This window comes from Myotis myotis, unplaced genomic scaffold, assembly GCF_014108235.1.
Source record: "Myotis myotis isolate mMyoMyo1 unplaced genomic scaffold, mMyoMyo1.p scaffold_m19_p_8, whole genome shotgun sequence".
NCBI classification, from domain to species: domain Eukaryota; kingdom Metazoa; phylum Chordata; class Mammalia; order Chiroptera; family Vespertilionidae; genus Myotis; species Myotis myotis.
This window is the reverse complement of record NW_023416390.1, coordinates 41,593,445-41,610,939: the sequence shown is the minus strand read 5'-3', so window position 1 is coordinate 41,610,939 and position 17,495 is coordinate 41,593,445. Positions and strand designations below refer to the sequence as shown.

General features: G+C 36.4%; 1 protein-coding gene across 3 annotated transcripts in view; it reads left to right on the top strand.

The window, feature by feature from the left end:
- The window catches only part of AGPS (alkylglycerone phosphate synthase), a 134,753-nt gene extending 120,345 nt beyond the window's left edge, over positions 1-14,408 (top strand). For 2 of the 3 annotated variants that reach the window (XM_036319243.1, XM_036319246.1), the window contains exon 20: positions 9,914-14,408. In XM_036319243.1, coding sequence (XP_036175136.1) covers positions 9,914-10,035 — 122 coding nt within the window. In that variant the 3' untranslated portion in view covers positions 10,036-14,408. Of the gene's footprint in view, positions 1-104; positions 1,882-9,913 lie in introns of those variants that run through there. The other variant, XM_036319244.1, reaches the window with a different exon arrangement.
- Positions 14,409-17,495: the final 3,087 nt, after the last annotated feature.

Sequence of the window (17,495 nt, the reverse complement as noted above, 5' to 3'; positions counted from 1 at the left end):
AGAAAAACTGTAAAGACCATTAAAGATTTATGTGTTACTCAGCTTGAAATAAAAGGTCTGGGAAGAAAAACTTAAAAAAATTTTTTTTTCACCTGGTTATGGAGGTCCCTGCCATCGCCTGCTTCTGCTCCTACTTCTTAGGTGCCTCTGGTCAGCAAGGACATGAAGTGCACAATGGACCTGAGCAGACACCTGGACAAGGTGACTGCCAAGGTGATTCTGATGCACCCAAGTGACAGCTTCACATCTCACGCTGCCTCCTTTCTTCTGGCCTCGGAACCAGAGCTCAAAACACAGCTGGTACACCTCTGTCTATATGTGAGGGGAAATGATGAGGAAGAGAATAACTCTGGAAGTACAAGAAACCAAAGTTAAGGGTAAAAATGGAGATTCTTAATGGTGAAGCTCCCAGTGCATTTGATCTGGGGACAAGATTTCAGTCATTGTGGAAACAGTTTATACCTATGTGCTTCAGCCATATTCAACCCAGATCACTCAATCAGAGAAAACAGTTTGTGGTGTCTGAGGCCAGCCATTATTTGTACACTCCCTAGCCAACAAAGACACAAACAATGCATGTGAAGTTTGCCTCCCAAAATGTTAAGAGGTGCACCAAGCTGGGGAACTCCACATGGTTTGGAAACCTCCTAGATTATGGACCTTTTAGAGATTCCCCTGCCTATAGTCAGGATGCTATTAAAGTACATTATGCGAACAACAGCCCTTTCCTTACTATCACCAGTATGATGCAAGTCATTAAGGTTTCTCACTGGGATGATATTGCTGCAGAAGCAAATGTGGACTTGAAGCACACCGGGCTGTACTTGGGGCCTTTTCCACACTATGATGACCAGAGACAGCCAGAGAGTGGTTTATCCTCCATTTGTTCTTTTAAGACCATCCTCCCTGCTGATGGCCAGGATGTTATTACCAGGATGAGATTGGCATTGTTTTCGTTAGCCACTTCCTTATTTTGGATTACTCCATGGAAATGGAAATATAGCCTTGCTTCCCTCTTTTGTTGGGTGAAAGACCCATTACATTGATGACTACAACCTCTCAAGCTATGATGTGGAGTATGCATTGAAGATGAGGTTTGTGGACCAGCTATTTTATGAGCAAGCGATAGATTTTCTGACTGTGGAGACTATGCCCAAAGGAATATCCAAGTTGACAGTCCTTAAGAAATCAGCCGTGTCCCAGATGAGCTGTATTACACCTATCTGGGCACATTTGGCTGCCCTGTGATTGTTGCCTACAAGAAAAATCTGGTAAAACAGAACATCCGGGACATCATAGTACACCACACATTCAACAAGGTGCTCATGCTGCAGGAGCCCCTGCTGGTGGCGGCCATTTCAGCCTCTTGTTCTTCACAGTCATGAGCCACATCAGACTGCTTTTCCATCACAAGGGACACGACCAAAGAAGCCAGGATGAAGGTGGCCTGCGTCACAGAGCAGGTCTTAACCATGGTCAATAAGAGGATAGGTCTCTACCGTTACATTGATGAGACTATCACTAAGTATAAATGGTCCCTCAACAGTGGCAAGAAGAGCCTGGAGATGGAATACAAGGCCTTGACCCATGAGATTGCTCTGCTGCAGTCCAGGCCTAAGACAGTGCTCTGACCTGTGCAACCATGTAAAAGAAATGCAGAAACTGGATACCCAGGTCAAGGAGCTGGTGCTGAAGTCAGTGATGGAAGGTAAGCAGCTGGTGGCTGGCAAGCTCAAGAAAGAGAAGCTCATCTCGGAAAAGCGACAGGAGTTGGTCACTAACATCAGTCACATCTTGGATGCTCTGTAGCCCCTGCCCGCTGTCCCCAGGGTGGGCCAAGATGTTGTGTTTACAGATGGCGGGTGTGTGTGGGGGGGGGGGAGGTGGGGGCGATGGTGATAGTGGTAAACATCGAGGCCAGTGAATGCTGGCATCTGTATTTTGCAAAAGGCCTTCAAAGAAGAGAAGCCACGCTCTGCCTCAGGCAACACAAGAAGCCTCATTTCTGTCCCTAAAGTGTTTTAAAAGAAAACAACAAAAACTTGAATTGCATTAAAAATAAAATATCTGTGTTTTGAACAAAGAAATTGTCAGTATTTGATTGGTTTTGTTTTGTTCTGAAGGCTGTGAATTCTTTCAAGCTTGTAAGCTCCATGTTTTATGCCCTTCTAATTCCTGATGTTTGGGTGTTTTGCGAGTGAGTGCGTACTTTTTAAAACGCGTGGCCAAAAGAAATCAAGAACTGTGGGAAAAATTTTTTTCATATAATATTATATTAGTTTAAGGTGTAAAATATAGTGATTATACATTTATATAACTTACAAAGTGTTCACCCCAGTAAGTCTAGTATATGGTTTGTATTCTTAAACCCTCCCCCTAACCATTGAGCAAGGGGTTACAGTTTATTTGAAAAAGTTCCAAATTCAAGGGATATGATTCAACAATTGTCTTAACGTATTTTCATCCATAAACTGCAGTTGGTCTCTATAAGAAGTTCTGTTAAAATCTGTTTGAAAGAGAAATAATTTCCTTCACACTATTGACTGCAAAATTTGGCATAGAAAAAATATCTATTTTCATAAATGCTTTTCTGCTTAAAGTTAATCATCTAATTTGTAAATTTCAAATATCCTGTGCTATTCAGTATAGATTCATAAAGCAGAAACTTTTTTATATAAATTTTAAAGAGTGGGTTTAATTGTCCTGCTAAATTTAATAATAGAGATTTTGAGAGGTTACTTATATATTAAAAAGATTTTCCTTAATTTGCATCCTGAACTTCAAACTCAAGTTTACCTCATAGTAGCACCTTTATTTACTGACCTTCAGGCAGCGTCATGACACTCTCAGTACCATTTTTGAGTTCAAGAGCAGGAGGGCTGGGGGTTGTGAGAATATTGATGCAATTTCTCTTAGAACGTTTGGCCTGTAATTGTGATTAATAACAGTTGCTTTCACTATCTGGAAACAGACAGGCTGGTTTGTCTGCCTACAATCATGCTGTGATAAATGGGGCTATTTTAACTCTGGTTTTGTGTATCAAAGAAAACAGATGTAGTCTGGAACTGGAGGCTATAGGAAATATAAAGCCTGCTTAACTTAATCTTCATAGTGCTTGTTTTTGTAACTGACGAGCTGGTCAGTTTAAACAGCAGAGTTTATGTCAGCCACATATTTAATTTCAATTTATGACTTAAGTTTTTAAGTTGTTCATTTGCTAAAAATTAAACCTAAGTCCTTGTCGGGAAGTAAAAAGCCTTGATTACATTTTATCAGTCTTAGTTTAAATATTGGTGTCTTTACCTAACCAAAATTATTTACTGCTGTTCAGAGAATAATTATGGAGCATCTGCTTTTAGCTATTTTGTGTGATCTTAACAAAATCCAGTAGTATCAGAAACTTTAAAAGTAAAACGAGACTGTTCAAAAGAATGAGCAAAAGTTCAGTTTTGAGGCCATTTGTTAAAAACCTGTATTGTGAAATAAAAGTCATACAGATTGGAAAGGAAGAAATAAAATTGTTGCTATTTATAGATGATATGTTTGTTTTCATAGAAAATCTCAAAGAATCTACAAAAAATGCTCAGCAAGATTGCAGAATACAAGAGTACACACAAAAACCACATTTCTACATATTAACAAAGATACGGAAACTGAAATTTAAAATACCATTTGCAATACCATTTACAGTTGCTTCAAAGAAAATGAAATAGTCACAAATCTAACGAAATATATACATACTTAGGCATAAATCTAACCAAATAAACACAGGATCTGTATTCTGAAAATTATAGAATGCTAATGAAAAAAATCAAAGAAGATATAAATAAATGGAGAGACTATATTCCTGGATTGGTAGAAAACTGGACATAGTAAAGATAACCATTCTCCTCAGATTGATCTGTCTGTTTAATGCACTTCCTACCAAAATTTCAGCAGTGTTTTTAGTAGATATAGAAAAGATTATTCTAACATTTACATATAAGGCAAAGGAATTAGACCGCTAAAACAATTTTGGGAAAAAAAAAAGAATAAAAGGCATAAGAATCAATATACCTGATTTCAAGACATAGCTATTAGTACAGTAATCAAGACTGTGATATTGGAGGAAAGACACATTGATCAATGGAACAGGATAGAGAACCTAGAAATAGAACCACGCAATTATGTCCAAGTATTGACAAAGATACAAAAGCATATAGATTATTCAACAGATGGGGCTGGAACAGTTGAACATCTATAGGCAGCAACAACAAAAAGAACCTTGACCTCATACCAAAATTAATTCAAAATAGATAATCAACTTAAATGTAAAATATAAAATAATAAAACTTTTTTAAAAAACACAGGAGGAAATCTTTAGGATCTAGAGTGAGGCAAAGAGTTCATAAACTGCTAACAAAAAGTACAATTCATTAAAGGAAAATTTGATAAATTGGATCTTATCAAAATTAAAAATGTTTGCTCTGTGAAGGACTCTGTTAAGAAGATGTAAAAATAAGCTTCAGAGTGGGAGAAAATATGTGCAAACACATATCCAACGCAATACCTCTATCTATAATATATAAAGAACTCTCAGAACTCAATAGTAAGATGTAAACACCCACCAGAACGCTAAAATTAAAAAATAGTGACAATATCAAATGCTGGGCAGATGTGGAGAAACTAGATGAATCATGCATTGCTGATAGTAATGTAAAGTGGTACAACCGTTCTGTAAACAGTTTGGCAGTTTCTTATAAAATCAAACATGCAGCTACCATTCTACCCAACAGTTTCACTCTTGGGAATTTATATTAGAGAAGTGAAAACTTATGTCCACAACAAAAACCTGTACATGAATATTCAGAGCAGCTTTACTAATAATAGCCCCCAAACAGCCCAGATGCCCTTCATCTAGCGCAGTAGTCCCCCTTTTCCACAGCTTCACTTTCCACAGTTTGTTACCTAAGGTCATTGATGGTCTGAAAATACTAGATGGAAAATTCCAGAAATAAACAATTTATAAGTTCTAAATGGTAGGCTCTTCTGTGTAGCATGATGCTCCATCCTGGCCAGGATGTGAATCCACACTATATATACTACCTGCCCATTAGTCACTTATCCATCTTAGTTATCAGATAGACTGTGATGGTATCACAATGCTTGTGTTGAAGTAACCTTTATTTTACTTAAAAATGACCCTAACGTGCAAGAGTAGTGATGCTGGCAATCCAGATATGCCAAAGAGAAGCCATAAAGTGTTTCCTTTAAATGAAACAGTATGTAGGTATAGAGAAAAATATAGTATACATAGTGTTTGGTACTACCCATGGTTTCAGGTTTCCATTGGGGGTCTTGTATCAAGGGTAAGGGGAGACTACTATAAATGGCTAAACAGTGGTATGTCCGTACCATGGAATACTACTCAGCAATAAGAAGAAATAAGCTATAGATAACTGTGGTGCATCGGGACAATGCTCCAATCAATGCTCCAACCAACCAGGGCTGACATTTTAAATATTTAATAAGAGAAAAATATTATCAGATATTAATTGCTTTGTTAACATAATATTCAAGAATTTGTCATCTTGTCAAACATGACTTTTAAGTATCCTTAAGCATTAGACTCATGAATAGTCATAATCTCATTTCATATGCCTTTAAAGGCTGGTTGTTAGCATCTCTCATTTGGCTAAATTTAGCATGTACCTCCACCAAAATCAAACACACAAAATGTGCTTTGCACAAACAAATGGACAACTAAGTCCTCTTTTCAGGTGGAGACCTGTGACCCCTCTGAAGGAACATTATCACTTTTAAGATAGGACTATAGCATAGTTCCTGCGAAGTCTTCAGGCCCTTAGAACACAAAGAGTAGTTCTAGATAACTTTTGATGGCTTGGCTACACACAACACCTTCACTACCCACTCCACTCCCACCTTACATACACATATTTGTTCCTTCTATTATGCTGTTAATCATACCACAAAATGCATTCTTTCTTGGAGATGTTAGCATCCAAAAAGGATTGTTGAGCCTCTGATTTTAGTATCCCCCAAAACTTCATCTTTTCTGTTCCAAAAATAAGCACTTAAAAATGTACTGTATATTGTGGAAGAACACAAAATGCTTGTTTTATACAATCTGTACATTATCAGAAATTAAATGATAAAAAAGTGAACTCCACTTTTAATTTAAGCAGATAAAGAATTTCCCCCATTTATTTTCTATTTTGTGTAGTATTGGGCTGGCCTATGTTTTTTATATCTTTAAAATGTTTGTACAACTCTTAAGTGCCTGATTTAAGTACTTTGGGAATTATATATTTAAAATAATTATGAGCTGCCAAAACCAGTTTGGCTCAGTGGATAGAGCATCGGCCTGCGGACTGAAGGGTCCCGGGTTCGATTCTGGTCAAGGGCATGTACCTTGCTGTGGGCACATCCCCAGTGGGAGATGTGCAGGAGGCAGCTGGTCAATGTTTCTCTCTCATTGATGTTTCTAACTCTCTATCTCTCTCCCTCCCTCTCTGTAAAAAATCAATAAAATATATTTTTAAAAAAATAATAATTATGAGCTGTGGAATACAGGGTCCCTATCTTGTTTACAGAGGTGTTGGAATTGGCTTTCTGTAGCTCCAGTGTTGACTCTCAGGCTAGGTTTATACTTCTAGAAAATCAGAAGTTAAAGGAATATAATTGAGTCAGTGTTGTGAATATCCTACATCAGATAATACCGGTCTGCAAAGAGCATTAAGCTTCATGTGATTTGAATGTACACATGCCTTTTCATGGGTAACTGTACATACAAGGAATGTTCCAGTCCTGAGGGACCTATTTTTTCTATTTTTATTAATCTACTAGAGACCTGGTGCACAGATTTGTGCACCAGTGGGGTCCCTCAGCCTGGCCTGCACCCTCTCGCAATCCGGGGCCCCTCAATGGATGCTGGACTGCCAGTTTCGGCCCGATCTCTGTAGGCCAGGCCGAGGGACCCCACCGGTGCACGAATCTGTGTACTGGGCCTCTAGTATGCATATAAGATCTTTGGTTAATCTCTTCCCACCCTTCCACTTAACCCCTTCCCTTGGAGATTCATCAGTCTGTTCTATGTTTCCATGCCTTGCATTGAGCATCTGCCCCTGATGGTCAGTGCACATCATAGCTACCAGCCTGTCAGCCAGTTGCTTAGGCTTTTATATATATAGAGATTATCCCTTCTTCCAATATGACATGCTACATAAAGGACAGAGTATCATTTCTATGTCCGAAAATAAGCTCTACAAATGTTTAAGAAGCTACTAGAGTTGTGCACAAGTGTGTTCATGTGTCCAGATCATATAGTCAGCTAATTTCTAAATGCCTTGCAGTACAAATAAAGATTGTACAAATGGCATAATTATTATTGTTGGTTAGCTCTAGAATAAAAATCTTCTACTCTGAAGTATGATCCCTCTTTTGGATTAGAGCCGTTGTTTTGTTGTTGTTGTTTTAATTTATTAACTCATCTGAGCCAGAGAAGGTTCTCTAGAATTTTATAAAGACTATTTCCAGTAATTGTCTTACTACAAAGAATCATTGAACATTTTTACTTAAATTTTATTTTTAGGACACTTAATCCTACATTGTAGTAGACTTAATTGTTAAGCAAAACTAAAAACATTCCTTGTCCCTTTAATTGCATAAGCCATGGTTTCTGATCTCAGTTCAAATTCTATTATCATTGACAGAAGACGCTCACAGACCTCTGCCATGAAGGGGTTAAATTCTTTTATTATATATGTTTATGAGGGGCTACAGCTATGCTGACTGTACTGCCTTTTTATAAACTTTCTAGTCCACTAATCAAATGTATGTTAGATTGATTATTGTAAAAGTATAAACCATAGAAAATTTGACAAGATAGATGTGTAAATTATCCTTCTGACAGAACTAATGATGCACTCCAAGCACCTTCTGTTTTCCAGCACTTGGTGAGCGACATCATTAAATATGCAGTGGCTGTTGGGTGGCTTCTCAAATGATGGTTCAGTTCCTTGTGGAATTGCATTATTACTAGAGGTGTAAAACCAGGCAGACAGGCTAGCTGTTGGGCATCCTGCTGAGGTTCTAATGTGCTCCATCTTGTTGGAGCAGTTGTTTGCAGTCTTTTCAGGACAATTAGATCCATAACCACAGGACACATTCAGTGAAACTATATTACAGATAACAGTGGAGACTGGCAGTGACTGCTTTCACCCCTTTCTGCTGAGCTGCCTCAGTGTGGGGAGCTTATAATAATGCTACTTCTGCCACTCACAAAGTAGTTGGGTTTTTTTTTAATCCCTTGGAGCAAATCTGGAAGTAACTGCTTTGTAACTTTTTTTAAGTTCTTAAAATCAGAGGGTATTTGAGGTGAAAAAGACTATAGATTTTAATCCCTTTGCAGATGAGAAAACTGAGGCTGAAGTCCCTTTGGGAGATAGTAGGAGGACCCAATAGAACATCTTTTAGGTAGTAGAGATTAGATGAATAGGAATTTGTACTGTTTGGTTTCTAGTGTTAGAGCTCTTTTAAACAAAAATTTTCTTTTTTTAATTTAAGATTTTTTTCATTCTGTACCTCCTTTTATCCCATCTTAACACCAGCAATGCTTTTTTATTTCTAGAAGCTAAGTAGAAATATTTTGCTTTCTGAGGATATCAAGTTATTTGTTGTTTTAATGACAATTTAATGGTTTCCTGGAGAACTGGGCACAAAAGATGCTTTGAATTGAGCTTGAAATGGCATTAAGGTTTCCAAAAGGCAGATGCTATGGTGTGTCACTGTAGCCTGATAAATGGGAGTGCATTTTAGAATGACAGGCTGAATACTTTAATGAAGAAAGGTTTCCAGTTTCTGTTGGCCAATTAAATCACTGTTAATGACTTTGGATCAGTAATGAACATTTTTGGAAAATGACCATTTGAATTCAGTTATTATAATATATTTGAAAAGTGCTAGCCACAAATAGTCCTATCCATAAATTAAAAGATTTATTCATTTTACCATAGATAAGTCAGCAGATTGCTTTACTTTTTAATGCCAAAGCAAATTGACATTTCAGAATTATTTTACAGATTTAGTACAAATCCTTTCTTATAAAAGTTGTACTTAGAAAGGTTATGTTTTTTTATGGAGTACCTTTTAAAAGATGATTTATGCTACTAGCCATTATATTATTTCATTATTCTCAGAAAAAAATTAGACCAAGAACAAAGAAGGGGAGCATTATCCAGTAGGTAAAAGCAAAAAACTAAGTTTAAAATGGGTTAAGTGTTTGATTTACTTAGTGCCTAAAGAAATCTCTAATTTGGGGAAAACATTAGGAAAAAGTAAACATGCATATTTATTTAATAATATGAAAATAAAATACAAATGGAAAAGCTTCATAACCAGATTGTTTTTCCTTAAAACCCAGGGTTCAAATTTTCTTAAAAATTTTAAAGCTTTTGTTCTCCTTGAAATATTACGAATATGTAGTCTGTCATTTTTGCTATATTATACCCAACAGATTCAACTGAATGTGATGTTTTTCTTGAGTTAACTTCATTTTCTCTGAAACTTTGGCTGTTTTGGTTTTTAAGACAGGAGGTTGGTTCTTTTGAAATGCGTGTTTTTCTCATTTTGTTATTTGTAAAATGGGCCATAATTTCAGTCCAAGCTTTCTTCATCTTCATTTCATAGTTTACAGAAAAAGGAGACACTGTGGAGCACAGGCCTCCCCTGGGAATACATTGGGCTTAATGAGCTTGATAGTCTGGTGGGCTCAATAAATCAAATAAAGCAAAACATTTCTCATTTTTGAATAAAAGCATTTATCACACAGTGTTTGTTCATTCGTGGTCACAAGATTGATCGGTTCCCAGCATCACAGTGTATATTGAAGCATTTTTTATTTTGTTTTTTTCAGTGGGCAAGTTACGGAAGCAATGGCTAAAAGAGAGTATCTCTGATGTCGGCTTTGGGATGCTGAAGTCTGTCAAGGAATATGTGGACCCCAATAACATCTTTGGAAACAGAAACCTTTTATAAATCCATTACTATTGTTATGAAAAAATGTCACTTTTTTTTTTAAAGTCTTCAACTATGGTTATGCCAGTAATCATATATATCATGGACTATATTTTGGCTACATTTGTTTGTTGGTTTAACATAAGTTTGTTTCATTCTGTAATTTGTTTTGTTTCTGCATTTGTGGATTGACAGATGGTATTCCTAAGTCTCTCTCATTTGGTTATCATTTCAGATTTTAGTAAGGCAGCACAAGTCTGCCAGTTGTTATGTCAGAGGAAGATGCTGCCAGCTGTTTTGTATTGATGTTTCTTCTTAACAAAGGCAGATTTTAGTGTTATCTATTGCTTACCTAGCCTCTTTTTAAAAATAACATATCTGGGAAGCAGATATCTTAGGAAGAATTCCACTGAGGAGTGATGCACATGTATGTTTGAATGCATTCTAGTGTGAATAGGCCATTAAGGGAGGATACTCGTGAAACAAATTTGGCAGTCTGTTACTTGGGATGCTTTCAGTTCTGTAAGGTGCTTGGTCTACCCTTTTTAATTAGTATACAATTATAAAACTTTAAATCATCAATATACAAATTATTCTGTTTGGGGACGTGTTTTTGTTCTCCATATTTCTGTTTCTACTGAAGTATGAGTTGTATTTGTATCACTGAGATAACCTATTGTTATATCTTATTTCATTCATAATATGTTTTATAAGAAAAGCTGACTTATTGCTCATTGTATGTGAAGAATAGGTTTACCATGAAATGAATGCCTTTAATCAACTTAGAATCCTAATGTTTGTAATTTCACATTCCTGTTGCTGAGATGCAGAAGCTGCAACAGGAAAGAAGGAAGACTCCTTGCATTTAACATCTCCAGTTCGAGGAATTGTTTGGCTAAAGAAACACAGTTATCATTTAGCTATTGAATGTGAAAGCCTCAACAGTTTCAATGATAAATCTGTTTTGCTTTGTTTTTCAATGAACCCAAACAACATGATACATTTTCATGTAAAAGTAAAGTTTCAGTTTAGTTTTTAATAATGGTTTGCCTTTTTTGAATTACTGGTTTAACCTAAATTTTAAAAAGCTAATGTTTTAATACACATAGCATAATCAAAAATTTGAAATATCATATTTCTTAAATAATAGGACATTAATCACATTTAGCAAACATTTTTACATTCAAATCTGGATATTAAAATACATGAAATGATTACTTTGAATCACTGTAAAAGTTCATGATTCACATTTTGAGATGGATTCTTTTCTTAATGCAATACCTAACTTTTGATAATTTTTTAAAATTAATATTTGGTCAGATAATGTAGGTCAAAATGCAGATGAGCCTGTAAAAGGACACACTGTCTGTCTATGTAGCAACAGCTCCAGAGTATTTTTGGGCAGTTTGATACATTTTATATCTGAAGTAGCCTTAACCAGAAAAGTAAAAATTGACAAAATGGTATTTTTAAGACTTCAAGATGATAAATAATTTTTAATTAATAAAATTGGCCTCAAACTAATAAATCGTAAGCAAATAAAAATTAAATATTACTTTAACAACAAAAACAAAATATTGGTATATTTGAAGCTGCCTCTCTACATTGGTGATTTATTTTTAAGTATAAAATTTCCAGCAGATCTGTGCTTAAAGCCCTTAATGTTTGAAATAGTTGGATACATGATGAGGAAATTACATTTTATTTGCCTCTAGAATTATAATAAAAATATCAGCTTTATAAAATGCATCTATTCATGAAGGTGATTTCTCTAATTGGTAATCAAAATGTAAAATTTAATATGGTACTAATATCTCACTGGAGTGTATACATGTTTCTGAGTAATTTTTAAAAAATAAAACTTACAGATTCATAAGCAGATCAATTTTTTTTTGCATGTGATTGTTACAGCATTCTTTCCCAGGGAGTTCAGATTTCAACAATCTCAGAAATTCTGTATTTGATATTAGGAAACTAAATGCAACACCTGGAATTGTTGTGTTCACTATTCTACATGAACCTTGTGGAAATCAGTGATTTATGTCTTTGTTTTCCTTCTCCCATGTTTGCAGAATGCCCCAGTCGATATTATAGTGGTGACCATGTTTTGTAGTTGGGATCATTTTGAAACACAGGAGCACTCATCAGTGCAGTTTCACTCTGATTTAGTAAATCAGAAAACCTCCCACTTTCATACCCAGCTCTGAGGTGTGTGGAGAGCTAAGTTCTTGACTTCAAGAAGCACTTAAACCTTGCCTTGTATTTCTGAAATATCTGAAAATGGCCTCATAAAAGTTAAAGCCTGGAGAACATTGTGAGGCTTCCTAACTCATTTTGAATGAGTTTATTTAAAATTTTAAATTCAGTATTTGGTTTTCAGTACCACATAACATTGGCTTGTCTTAGTCATATTTCTAACATTTTATCTGATTGATACCACATTTGGATTGGGGTTTTAGTGGTAATGGGTACTTGCTGCTAGTGAGAAATGACATTGAATATTAAAGACTCAATATGAACAGGCTTTATTGACCCTTAGAGTAACTTGCCTTAATGTTTGGTGTAATTTACAGTACATAAGTGAATTTAGTCCTGTGCGGAGTAACTTGAGCTTTTTTAGTTTAGTAAGAATTGTAAAAGCCACAAGTTTATTGTACCCAGCATATTACTACAAAGAAGGAGGATTAAATTCTTTCCTCCTATGAGGAACTGAGTTTTCTTCCTAAATGCTTACATTATTGTGTATAGTACAGTTACTTAAAAGTTATTGATGAAGCTGGAAGCCTTCTGTATTTTGGAAAACAAATGTAACGGGTGAGCGTCCATCAGTGTGTACCCTATGCCAGATGCAGATGGCTCCGAGGAAACCTCTTTTACAGACTGTGCCCAGTAACTGCGAAGTCCTAGCTTGTGTTTTTAAATGCCTTTGTGCATGTCGGCTCCAGAGATTTTCCTCTGTTTTATTCTTTTGTAGCCACAGCTTCTTACCCATTGCTGAGCAGGGAAGCTTTGTGGCCCCGAGCTGAAGCGTGTAATCTTGGCTGTGCAAATGGGACTGGGTTTGCTGAGCATCTATTCTATGTAAATGTGGAACACAAATGGTTATGTATTAGGAATTGATTCACAAACCGCATGTGCTGGTGCTTGCGGCAGCCAAAATGAAAGACTGTGGAAAATGTATGTACATTTTAAGAAACACTGAGACAGGAACTAAAGACAGCTTTAATAGTTTTTTGTTTACCACTGAATATTTAGCAACTTTGATTTTAATTAGGGCTTAGCTCATGGTGGGGATAAAAGCCAAAAGTAGCAAGTGCCAGTGAGGATTGAGAATCCAGAATCGCCTTTGGCTTCATAAGTTATAGAAGCTTCGCTTTGCCCAAGGCTTCCTGTTCCCAAATGAGCCACATGACAGTATATTCATTAAATTTTTTTTATAAATTTCAATTTCCTAAAAGAGAAACAACACATACTTTGATGCTAAAATTCAGAAAGCATAAAAGATTTTTTAATTATTGAAATACAGTGTCTGACATGGAGGATGTGAATTACTCAGCTTTTGCTTCTTAAGCCAAACAGTGTTTGTCTTTAGTATGAAATGTAACTGTAAAAACTACTTGTAATGTCAACAGATTGTAGAAACTTATATTATTAATAAAATGGACCTGGGTCTGAGAGTTTTCTTTCTTCAAAGGGAGTGCAAAGCTGTTTGTTCTGTATGCATATGGGTTTTCCTTCTAGGTTTACTTTTTCATCTTCATATTTTCACTGATTTCACTAATTTTGAAAACAAAATTAATTTTTATCATTTTATTAATGAAGCATAATCAAGTGCAACCTAAATATAACTAAATCCCTTTCTGTTTATGGCTGAGTATATTGTTAGGTAGGTTTTATCCCTCTAATTCTTTTTTAGATCAGTGTTATATTCCTAGGAGGTTGTTAGTCTCTAGTGAATCTGAAGCATTCCCCATTTGAATCTTGGAAGATCCACAAAGAATGAGCACTCTAGTGCTCTCCTAACTACAATTTCTTAACACACATAAGGACCACTGATATATAGGACACTCACACCAAAGAACCATCACAGAATTAAGTATCTTAGCTCTGTGAACATGGAAAGATTTCTTTTTTGATTCTCAAAGATTATTTTATACTTTTTTTTTCCACAAGGAAAAAATAAAAACATCATTAGGAACATTTTTCAAAGACTGAACTTCCAAAGTTAAGAGAGAAAAGGGGAAAAAAAGTTTTAGTGTGGATTTCTAAGTAGTACATAATGCTTTTTTTAAAAAAATCCTCACCTAAGGATATGTTTACTGATTTTAGAGAGGAGGGCGGAGGGAGAAACATGGATGTGAGAGACACAGCAATTGATTGAACCCACAACCTAGGTATATACTTCAGCTGGGAATCAAACCTTCAACTGAGGTATGTGCCATACCAGAAATGGAACCCGTGACCTTTCAGTGTATGGGATGATGCTCCAACCAACTGAGCCACCAGTCAGGGTCATGTATGCTTGTGTTTAAGGCTTCTTAATATTGGCAGTGTTTTTCAACATCAGCTCCCTATGAAACATTTGTTTAACCCTTCAAATAGTCTTGTTCACATACACAAAGGACATGAAATGCTTATACTGGTGTACAATTTCTATAAATAATTATCTTTTGACCTACTTAAAGAATATCCCCAAAAGATCACAGTGCCTTGTTGGGATTTTTTTTTTTTTCATGAAATAGCCATTATTTAAAATGAGTGGGAGAGAGTCTTTAAAAGACAGAGATTGTTTAGCAATTCAGGGCTCTTCCTCTTTAAGAACATGTCAGGAGTTAAGTACTGGTATGTAGAAACACTGAACATTCTTTCCACCGTGCTTTGGATCACCCGTTCTAGCATATTTAATTGTATGGTGCATCTGTACTCCCACATCTATTCAGTTGATGGGGTTTATATGTATTTTCAGTTTTATATTTTCATTTCCACTGCTCCAAATGAGTAGCCCTCAGATGTGGCTTGGTGAGTGTGACATATTTAGTTCCTGAGAGATCCATATCATGCTCTTTGATGTTTGCTTACACAGCTCCCTGAGGAGCAAGTGTGTGTGTGTGTGTGTGTGTGTGTGTCCTATTTTTTATGTTGTTAGTCCTTTTTTTGTGTGATAGTGCCTTCAGAATAATGAATATTTATGTTCCTGGACAATGATAAATCTTACAAGAAATATGTGTAGATTATATTTCTTATTTTTTGTCCTTTTTTGCTAAGCCTATGAAATTCTTTGGCTCTGATGCAACTTGACTTGAATAATTATCTTATCCTGAGTCTTCCTCCAAGGCAGTACCTGTTCTTCCTACTGCCAGTACTGTAGTATAATCTTTTTGGAACTACATGTGGATAAACACTTGTATGTAAGCCATTATACTGCTGTAACTAATGCATACAAACAATTCTTCTCTTTACCTTTATAGTCTAAAAGTGGATATGTAGTGGGAAGAGAAATTCCAACATAGCTTTGTCAATTCAGACTGAGCCATACTGTTTTCCACAAGGGCTCCACACATAGTCTATCTACTGTGCTTCCAGTGTATGTTTGCATTCTCCTTTTATTGCTTTTCCTAGACTGTACTGTTCTATAAGCAAATGCCCATGTGTGATTTTTAAAATGTGCTGGGAAAAAATAAAATAATACCTAAACCACTCATTGTTACAGGAATTGTTGCTTATTTCATGTTGATTCCAACTTTTGTTGACAGCATCATGCTGAGTCAGAGAATAAATAGGATACAGTCTGTACTCATGCGTAGCCTCTCCAGTAGTGAAGCACGTGTGCCCAGACAGATGCTGATTTTGTCCCTGCCCATGGCTGCCACACTGGAGGGAAGCTTGTAACTGTGGAATGACTGAGAATTAGACCTATTGAATCCATTTTAGTTGACAAATTTCAATAATCACTTGCCACACTAAGATTTTAGCTCTTAATATTTAGTTAAAGAAAGCAATTTTTTACCTAGCTTATGTAAGTTCAGACTGAATGAACCTTAGAAATCATCTCATCCCTTTTTTTCCCCCCAAAAAATAAAAATTATTTCCTAACCTCCCCCATCCTTGAGGCCATAAACAATAACCAGCCTTCCTGAACATTTGTGACCAAATGGGAATTTACTGCCTTTCCAGGAAACCTTTTCCAACTTCTGAAATCTTCAGGTATTAAGAGGTTTTGTTTTAATTTACTGTAATCTGTCTCCTTTTATCCATTAGTGTGAGTTAGGTCTTCTTTTGTCATAAAGAATTGTTCAATTGCTCTACTGAAGGGCAGCTCTTCAGGTATTTAAAGACAGCTCATGTTCCCCCAGTCCCCTGCCAAGTCTTGTTCCTGTCAGTTCTAGATCCTTCACCATGCGAATTTCTCTTTATATGTGCCCATGTGATAGTTTTAAAGTTGTGGTGTCTAGGCCTGGATGATCCAGAGTAGTACCAATGATTTCCTTATTCTATTCACTAAAAAAATGCCTTTTCGGTGGATTTTGCACTGTCATCTCACGCTGAATTTGAATTTAACAAGGGCTTTCTTTTCTGCATGTGCCATTTTATTCACATCTCCTTGAAGGCTGATTTTTTTTAAAGCCTCATTACTTATATTTAAAGGCCTCACTAAAATTTGCATCTTACTGGATTTAGTTCTAGATTTAAGAATCTTGATTCTTACCCAGAATACTGTGTGTCCCATCAAGCTTCGGGTCATCAGAATTGAGACATGTATTATCTGCCTGAATTATCATCTAAGTGAATTCACAAAGGCCTGCACAATAACATTCATGAAAGAGCCTTCAGGGTTCAGGCAGCTACATTTCCACGTCACATGCTATTGTCACCTCATGTTTTTACATTGTGTCCATAGATAGGCTTTTTCCCAATGAATCAACATTTATGCCAGACAAACGTTAAGCATGCAATTACATTTACTTAATTTAATATTGTCAGCAGCCAGACTGAAATCATTTAATAAAGCTTGCTGCTCTGATTTCCTGTGTTACCCTATCAGAAAAACAAATGAAGTCTTACTCCCATCACATGTACTTTTGCAGGTGTTTATCCTCAGGGCCATTTCTCTTTCAATATACTCATAAACCCATTTTCTGATGCATTTTTTAAAAATATATTTTTATTTCAGAGAGGGAGAGGGAGACATAGAAACATCAGTGATGAGAGAGAATCACTGATTGGCTGCCTCCTGCATGCCTCCTACTGAGGATCGAGCCTGCAACCTGGGCATGTGCCCTTGACTGGAATTGAACCTGGGAACCTTCAGTCCATAGGCTAATGCTCTATCCACTGAGCCAGCGGGGGGGAGCAGGCCTAAGCCGCAGTCTGGACTCCCTCTGCAGGAGGCGACCAAGCTGATCAAGGGAAGGCGCCGCCCCCATCATCCCACTGCTGCTGCCACTGCTGGCCACGGTGGCTGCAAGGCCTGAGCTCCAGGC